This window comes from Bombina bombina, chromosome 3 (genome assembly GCF_027579735.1).
Source record: "Bombina bombina isolate aBomBom1 chromosome 3, aBomBom1.pri, whole genome shotgun sequence".
In the NCBI taxonomy this organism is placed as follows: domain Eukaryota; kingdom Metazoa; phylum Chordata; class Amphibia; order Anura; family Bombinatoridae; genus Bombina; species Bombina bombina.
In genome coordinates, this window is record NC_069501.1 from 1,014,404,226 (window position 1) to 1,014,412,895 (window position 8,670).

An 8,670-nucleotide genomic window follows, 5' to 3' on the forward strand; every position below is an offset into this window, starting at 1 on the left:
CTCCATATCTTATGGTAAATCTTTCTAGTTACAGGCTTTCTAGCCTGAATAAGAGTATCTATTACAGAATCTGAAAACCCACGCTTTGATAAAATCAAGCGTTCAATCTCCAAGCAGTCAGTTGGAGAGAAACCAGATTCGGATGTTCGAATGGACCTTGAACAAGAAGGTCCTGTCTCAAAGGTAGCTTCCATGGTGGAGCCGATGACATATTCACCAGGTCTGCATACCAAGTCCTGCGTGGCCACGCAGGAGCTATCAAGATCACCGAAGCCCTCTCCTGGTTGATCCTGGCTACCAGCCTGGGAATGAGAGGAAACGGTGGGAAAACATAAGCTAGGTTGAAGGTCCAAGGTGCTACTAGTGCATCTACTAGAGTCGCCTTGGGATCCCTGGATCTGGACCCGTAACAAGGAACCTTGAAGTTCTGGCGAGACGCCATCAGATCCATGTCTGGAATGCCCCATAATTGAGTTATTTGGGCAAAGATTTCCGGGTGGAGTTCCCACTCCCCCGGATGGAATGTCTGACGACTCAGAAAATCCGCTTCCCAATTTTCCACTCCTGGGATATGGATTGCAGACAAGTGGCAGGAGTGATCCTCCGCCCATTGAATTATCTTGGTCACTTCCTCCATCGCCAGGGAACTCCTTGTTCCCCCCTGATGGTTGATATAAGCAACTGTAGTCATGTTGTCTGATTGAAACCTTATGAATTTAAACACCAAAAAACTCTTAGCCATCTCCGTGGAGATGTTGCCTGTGCAACGGCAAAGAGAATGACTGGGGTAGGCGGAGCCTAGGAGGGATCATATGACCAGCTTTGCTGGGCTCTTTGCCATTTCCTGTTGGGGAAGAGAATATCCCACAAGTAAGGATGATGCCGTGGACCGGACACACCTATGTTGGAGAAACATAATTTATGTAAGAACTTACCTAATAAATTCATTTCTTTCATATTGGCAAGAGTCCACCCTTTTTATGGTGGTTATGATTTTTTTGTATAAAGCACAATTATTTCCAAATTCCTTTGTTGATGCTTTTTACTCCTTTCTTTATCACCCCACTACTTGGCTATTCGTTAAACTGAATTGTGGGTGTGGTGAGGGGTGTATTTATAGGCATTTTGAGGTTTGGGAAACTTTGCCCCTCCTGGTAGGATTGTATATCCCATACGTCACTAGGTCATGGACGACTCTTGCCAATTACATGGAAGAAATAGTCTCATACATACAGTAATAGTTTTAATAAATAAAAATGGAGAACATTTCTTTCTTTGTTTTTTTCTTTCTTTTTTACTTCACTTGGATGTAGTATCAGTTCACTAGCTAGGTCAGGTTAACATATGACCTAACACTTACCATCAAATTAGATCCTTGCAGGCCAACAGTGAGAGGATTCTGTAACAAAAGAGAATAGTTATTCTTAACCTCAATTCTCAAAATCCAGCTAAGTGTCCAGTCTACCCCAGCCTTACTACTGTACTCAACAATTTGAGAGCCAGTGAAAGGCTAGTAGTTATGCACATCAAAATTATATTTGACCTACTTTAAACAGTGGAATAGAAAATATGTTTTTGAAAAATAAACAATATAGTATACCACCAAGAAAATACGGAATTAACAGTTTTCATTATAATAATACACTCTATAAGGTCGAGTAAAATGTTAATTACCTGACTGTCCTGGTCACACTTCACTGCAGCTTCAAGCTCGCCCAAACGCTTTTCTAGTTCTGCCACCTATTACACACAACAATGCAAATGATAAAAAACTATATATTTAAGCCTTAAAACATGGTTTTTTGACTGTTTTCAGGGATAGTAGCATGGGAACCCCCAGTTCTTTATAAATAATTGCAGTAGGTTGTCACAAAAGTGTTAGCAGACTGCCACCCCTTTCTGGCTCCAGAGCGAAGTACTTAATAGTCGCAGATAGATAGATAGATTTATGTTAGGGACTTTTTGTGTTTCATGCCACACATTGTAATGGGGATAGTTACCCCTTTTGTGTTTTGTCCAGTGATAGCCAATATATATTGATTTGTTTCTTTTTTTGCTGGGCCCTGGACTCCCCAGTATTTTTATTTGTTTTTCATTTTTAGATGTTTTTACCTATGTTTCATGAGAATAATTATTTGCTATTTTTTGGGGACTTCATAATTCTGTAAATTTTTTCTACCAAGTAATATATGGTTTCATAAATATCTTCTTTTTGTTAACGCACAGAGACCAACAAGATACCTTTGCAGCATGAGAAAACTTGTTTTGCTCCGGTCGACAGTGTAACTCATAAGTTACTGTGCTCTCTAGGGCTGAACTCTTCCCTGGGCTTTTCCCATCCACTCCTTTTATCGTTTTAACAGCATCAAGCTGAGTGAGTAAACGCCTAATACAAAAAGAAGGCAACTAAAGTGAATACATTTTTTTAAACTCAATGATAATAATAATAATAATAATAATAATGATAATAATGATAAAAAAGAACAACAAGGATAAACAAGATTGTTAGAAACACCATCTTCACAGTAAGAGTGGCAGAACTGACAGCGAGATCAACACTACAGGCGCCAGACGTACCCTGTTGGCCGTCATTAAGGGGATAAACTAAGGCTTTTTTGGAAGTGGGAAATACGGTAGAACTCCATATGTTGTCACTCTACCAAAGACTTAATATACATTTATATGTAGAAAGCTTGTTTTCTCTCACATTTTTTAGAAAGAACATGCAATATTGATAACCAGTACTTGATAAGTTCCAGGAAGCCATGGATACTTGAATTTCACCCATTACTATAATTATTCGACTACTATACATTTAATTTTACATAACCAATCCTTGGCTGGTTCCTAGAAAATGTGTAGAAGCCACCTTCATTTTTGGCTTGTAGAAATACATAAATTATGTTTTCCTAAAAAATAATTGTAAGAACTTACCTGATAAATTAATTTATTTCATAGTGGCAAGAGTCCATGAGCTAGTGACGTATGGGATATACATTCCTACCACCACACACATACCTCAGTTTCAACGTATAGGGTGTAAAAAGGAGTAAAAAAGCATACAAAAAGAGGAACTGGAAAAATAATGTGCTTTTATACAAAAAAATATAATTTATGCTTACCTGATAAATTCATTTCTCCTGTAGTGTAGTCAGTCCACGGGTCATCCATTACTTATGGGATTATAACTCCTCCCTAACAGGAAGTGCAAGAGGATCACCCAAGCAGAGCTGCTATATAGCTCCTCCCCTCTACGTCATATCCAGTCATTCGACCGAAACCATACGAGAAAGGAGAAACTATAGGGTGCAGTGGTGACTGGAGTTTAATTAAAATTTAGACCTGCCGTAAAAACAGGGCGGGCCGTGGACTGACTACACTACAGGAGAAATGAATTTATCAGGTAAGCATAAATTATATTTTCTCCTGTTAAGTGTAGTCAGTCCACGGGTCATCCATTACTTATGGGATACCAATACCAAAGCTAAAAGTACACGGATGACGGGAAGGACAGGCAGGATCTTTACACGGAAGGAACCACTGCCTGTAGAACCTTTCTCCCAAAAACAGCCTCCGAAGAAGCAAAAGTGTCAAATTTGTAAAATTTTGAAAAAGTGTGAAGTGAAGACCAAGTTGCAGCCTTGCAAATCTGTTCAACAGAGGCCTCATTCTTAAAGGCCCAAGTGGAAGCCACAGCTCTAGTAGAATGAGCTGTAATCCTTTGAGGAGGCTGCTGTCCAGCAGTCTCATAGGCTAAACGTATTATGCTACGAAGCCAAAAAGAGAGAGAGGTAGCCGAAGCTTTTTGACCTCTCCTCTGTCCAGAATAAACGACAAACAGGGAAGAAGTTTGACGAAAATCTTTAGTTGCCTGCAAATAAAATTTCAGGGCACGGACGACGTCCAGATTGTGCAAAAGTCGTTCCTTCTTTGAAGAAGGGTTAGGGCACAATGATGGAACAACAATCTCTTGATTGATATTCTTGTTAGTGACTACCTTAGGTAAGAACCCAGGTTTAGTACGCAGAACTACCTTGTCTGAATGAAAAATCAGATAAGCAGAATCACAATGTAAGGCCGATAACTCAGAGACTCTTCGAGCCGAGGAAATAGCCATTAAAAACAGAACTTTCCAAGATAACAGCTTGATATCGATGGAATGAAGGGGTTCAAACGGAACACCTTGCAGAACGTTAAGAACTAAGTTTAAGCTCCACGGCGGAGCAACAGTCTTAAACACAGGCTTAATCCTAGCCAAAGCCTGACAAAAAGCCTGAACGTCTGGAACTTCTGCCAGACGTTTGTGTAAAAGGATAGACAGAGCTGAAATCTGTCCCTTTAACGAACTAGCAGATAAACCCTTTTCTAAACCCTCTTGTAGAAAAGACAATATCCTAGGAATCCTAACCTTACTCCATGAGTAACTCTTGGATTCGCACCAATATAAGTATTTACGCCATATTTTATGGTAAATTTTCCTGGTAACAGGTTTCCTAGCCTGTATTAAGGTATCAATCACCGACTCCGAGAATCCACGCTTTGATAGAATCAAGCGTTCAATCTCCATGCAGTCAGCCTCAGAGAAATTAGATTTGGATGTTTGAAAGGACCCTGAATCAGAAGGTCCTGTCTCACAGGCAGAGACCATGGTGGACAGGACGACATGTCCACTAGATCTGCATACCAGGTCCTGCGTGGCCACGCAGGCGCTATTAGAATCACTGATGCTCTCTCCTGTTTGATCCTGGCAATCAATCGAGGAAGCATCGGGAAAGGTGGAAACACATAAGCCATGTTGAAGACCCAAGGTGCTGTCAGAGCATCTATCAGCACCGCTCCCGGGTCCCTGGACCCGTAACAAGGAAGCTTGGCGTTCTGGCGAGACGCCATGAGATCCAGATCTGGTTTGCCCCAATGATGAAGCAGTTGGGCAAACACCTCCGGATGAAGTTCCCACTCCCCCGGATGAAAGGTCTGGCGACTTAGAAAATCCGCCTCCCAGTTCTCCACGCCTGGGATGTGGATCGCTGACAGGTGGCAAGAGTGAGAGTCTGCCCAGCGAATTATCTTTGAGACTTCCATCATCGCTAGGGAACTCCTTGTTCCTCCTTGATGGTTGATGTAAGCCACAGTCGTGATGTTGTCCGACTGAAACCTGATGAACTTCAGATTTGCTAACTGAGGCCAAGCCAGAAGAGCATTGAAAATTGCTCTTAATTCCAGAATGTTTATTGGAAGGAGTCTCTCCTCCTGAGTCCATGATCCCTGAGCCTTCAGGGAATTCCAGACTGCGCCCCAACCTAGAAGGCTGGCGTCCGTTGTTACAATCGTCCAATCTGGCCTGCGGAAGGGCATCCCCTTGGACAGATGTGGCCGAGAAAGCCACCATAGAAGAGAATCTCTGGTCTCTTGATCCAGATTTAGCAGAGGGGACAAATCTGAGTAATCCCCATTCCACTGACTTAGCATGCACAATTGCAGCGGTCTGAGATGCAGGCGCGCAAATGGTACTATGTCCATTGCCTCTACCATTAAGCCGATTACCTCCATGCACTGAGCCACTGACGGGTGTTGAATGGAATGAAGGACACGGCAAGCATTTAGAAGTTTTGATAACCTGTCCTCCGTCAGGTAAATTTTCATTTCTACAGAATCTATAAGAGTCCCTAGAAAGGGAACTCTTGTGAGTGGCAATAGAGAACTCTTTTCTACGTTCACCTTCCACCCATGCGACCTTAGAAATGCCAGAACTAACTCTGTATGAGACTTGGCAGTTTGGAAACTTGACGCTTGCATCAGAATGTCGTCTAGGTACGGAGCTACCGCTATGCCTCGCGGTCTTAGTACCGCCAGAAGAGAGCCCAGAACCTTTGTAAAGATTCTTGGATCCGTAGCTAACCCGAAGGGAAGAGCTACAAACTGGTAATGCCTGTTTAGGAAGGCAAATCTTAGATACCGGTAATGATCCTTGTGAATCGGTATGTGAAGGTAGGCATCCTTTAAATCCACTGTGGTCATGTACTGACCCTCTTGGATCATGGGTAAGATGGTTCGAATAGGAATTTGTTTAGGATCTTTAAGTCCAAGACTGGTCTGAAGGTTCCCTCTTTTTTGGGAACCACAAACAGATTTGAATAGAATCCTTGCCCGTGTTCCGACCGCGGAACTGGGTGGATCACTCCCATTAGTAAGAGGTCTTGTACACAGCGTAGAAACGCCTCTTTCTTTATCTGGTTTGCTGATAACCTTGAAAGATGAAAATCTCCCTTGTGGAGGAGAAGCTTTGAAGTCCAGAAGATATCCCTGAGATATGATTTCCAACGCCCAGGGATCCTGGACATCTCTTGCCCAAGCCTGGGCAAAGAGAGAAAGTCTGCCCCCCACTATATCCGTTTCCGGATCGGGGGCCCTCACTTCATGCTGTCTTAGGGGCAGCAGCAGGTTTTCTGGCCTGCTTGCCCTTGTTCCAGGACTGGATAGGTTTCCAGCCCTGTCTGTAGCGAGCAACAGTTCCTTCCTGTCTTGGAGCGGAGGAAGTTGATGCTGCTCCTGCCTTGAAATTACGAAAGGCACGAAAATTAGACTGTTTAGCCTTTGGTTTGGCCCTGTCTTGAGGCAGGGCATGGCCTTTACCTCCAGTAATGTCAGCGATAATTTCTTTCAAGCCGGGCCCGAATAATGTCTGCCCTTTGAAAGGAATATTAAGCAATTTAGATTTAGAAGTCACATCAGCTGACCAGGATTTAAGCCACAGCGCTCTGCGCGCTTGAATGGCGAATCCGGAGTTCTTAGCCGTAAGTTTGGTTAAGTGTACTACGGCATCAGAAATAAATGAATTAGCTAGCTTAAGGGCTTTAAGCTTGTTCATAATCTCATCCAATGGAGCTGTGCTAAGGGTCTCTTCCAGAGACTCAAACCAGAATGCCGCCGCAGCAGTGACAGGCGCGATGCATGCAAGGGGTTGTAATATAAAACCTTGCTGAACAAACATTTTCTTATGGTAACCCTCTAACTTTTTATCCATTGGATCTGAAAAAGCACAGCTATCCTCCACCGGGATAGTGGTGCGCTTAGCCAGAGTAGAAACTGCTCCCTCCACCTTAGGGACCGTCTGCCATAGGTCCCGTGTGGTGGCGTCTATTGGAAACATTTTTCTAAATATAGGAGGGGGTGAAAAGGGCACACCGGGTCTATCCCACTCCTTGTTAACAATTTCTTTAAGCCTTTTAGGTATAGGAAAAACGTCAGTACACGCCGGTACCGCAAAATATTTATCCAGCCTACATACTTTCTCTGGAATTGCAACCGTGTTACAATCATTCAGAGCCGCTAATACCTCCCATAGTAATACACGGAGGTTCTCAAGCTTAAATTTAAAATTTGAAATCTCTGAATCCAGTTTACTTGGATCAGATCCGTCACCCACAGAATGAAGCTCTCCGTCCTCATGTTCTGCAAATTGTGACACAGTATCAGACATGGCTCTACTATTATCAGCGCACTCTGTTCTTACCCCAGAGTGATCGCGTTTACCTCTTAATTCTGGCAATTTAGATAGTACTTCAGTCATAACATTAGCCATGTCTTGCAAAGTGATTTGTATGGGCCGCCCTGATGTACTTGGCGCCACAATATCACGCACCTCCTGAGCGGGAGGCGAAGGTACTGACACGTGAGGAGAGTTAGTCGGCATAACTTCCCCCTCGTTGTCTGGTGATATTTTTTTAACATATAAAGTTTGACTTTTATTCAAAGTAACATCTATACATTGAGTGCACAAATTTCTATTGGGCTCCACATTGGCCTTTAAACATAGTGAACAAACAGATTCATCTGTGTCAGACATGTTTAAACAGACTAGCAATAACACTAGCAAGCTTGGAAAAAACTTTTAAATAAATTTACAAGCTATATAAAAAACGCTACTGCGCCTTTAAGAAACATAAAAATGTGACACAGTTGAATTAACAATGAACCAAATATGTTAAAACAACCAAATTTTAACAGAAAATGTATAAAGTTAGCAAAGGATTGCACCCACCAGCAAAAGGATGATTAGCCCCTTAATACCCAAAACGGATAACAGTTGAAATAATAAACGTTTTTATCACAGTCCCTCAAAACTAGTTTTGGAGACCCCTGGGCTCTGTAGAGACGTCCTGGATCATGGAGGAAGAAATAGGAAGACTGTGACTAAATTTTTACTGCGCAATAAAGCGCTAAAATAGGCCCCTCCCACTCATATTACAACAGTGGGGAAGCTCAGTAAACTGTTTTTATGCAGAAAAAAACGACAGCCATGTGGTAAAAATCATGCCCATAAAGTTTTATCACCAAGTACCTCAGAAAAAACGATTAACATGCCAGTAAACGTTTTAAAATTGAAAATTATGAAGTGTTATTAATAAGCCTGCTGCTAGTTGCTTTCACTGCAGTGCAGGCTCAAATATTACTTTAATATTGACAGTATTTTCTTAGTGAAATTCCATTCCCCAGAAATACCTCGGAGTATACATACATACATATCAGCCTGATACCAGTCGCTACTACTGCATTTAAGGCTGCACTTACATTACATCGGTATTAGCAGTATTTTCTCAGTCAATTCCATTCCTTAGAAAATAATTTACTGCACATACCTCCTTGCAGGTGGGCCCTGCATGCTATCCC

The 8,670-nt window shown here is 42.3% G+C and overlaps 1 protein-coding gene across 1 annotated transcript in view; it reads right to left on the reverse strand.

Annotated features, from left to right (window-relative positions):
* Nucleotides 1-8,670, reverse strand: part of DCTN2 (dynactin subunit 2) — a 206,060-nt gene that overhangs the window by 55,541 nt on the left and 141,849 nt on the right. The window contains exons 7-9 of the mRNA XM_053708190.1: nt 2,242-2,386; nt 1,675-1,740; nt 1,361-1,399 (exon numbers count right to left, since the gene is read on the reverse strand). Of these exons, the coding sequence (XP_053564165.1) occupies nt 1,361-1,399; nt 1,675-1,740; nt 2,242-2,386 (250 nt within the window). The remainder of the gene's footprint in view (nt 1-1,360; nt 1,400-1,674; nt 1,741-2,241; nt 2,387-8,670) is intronic.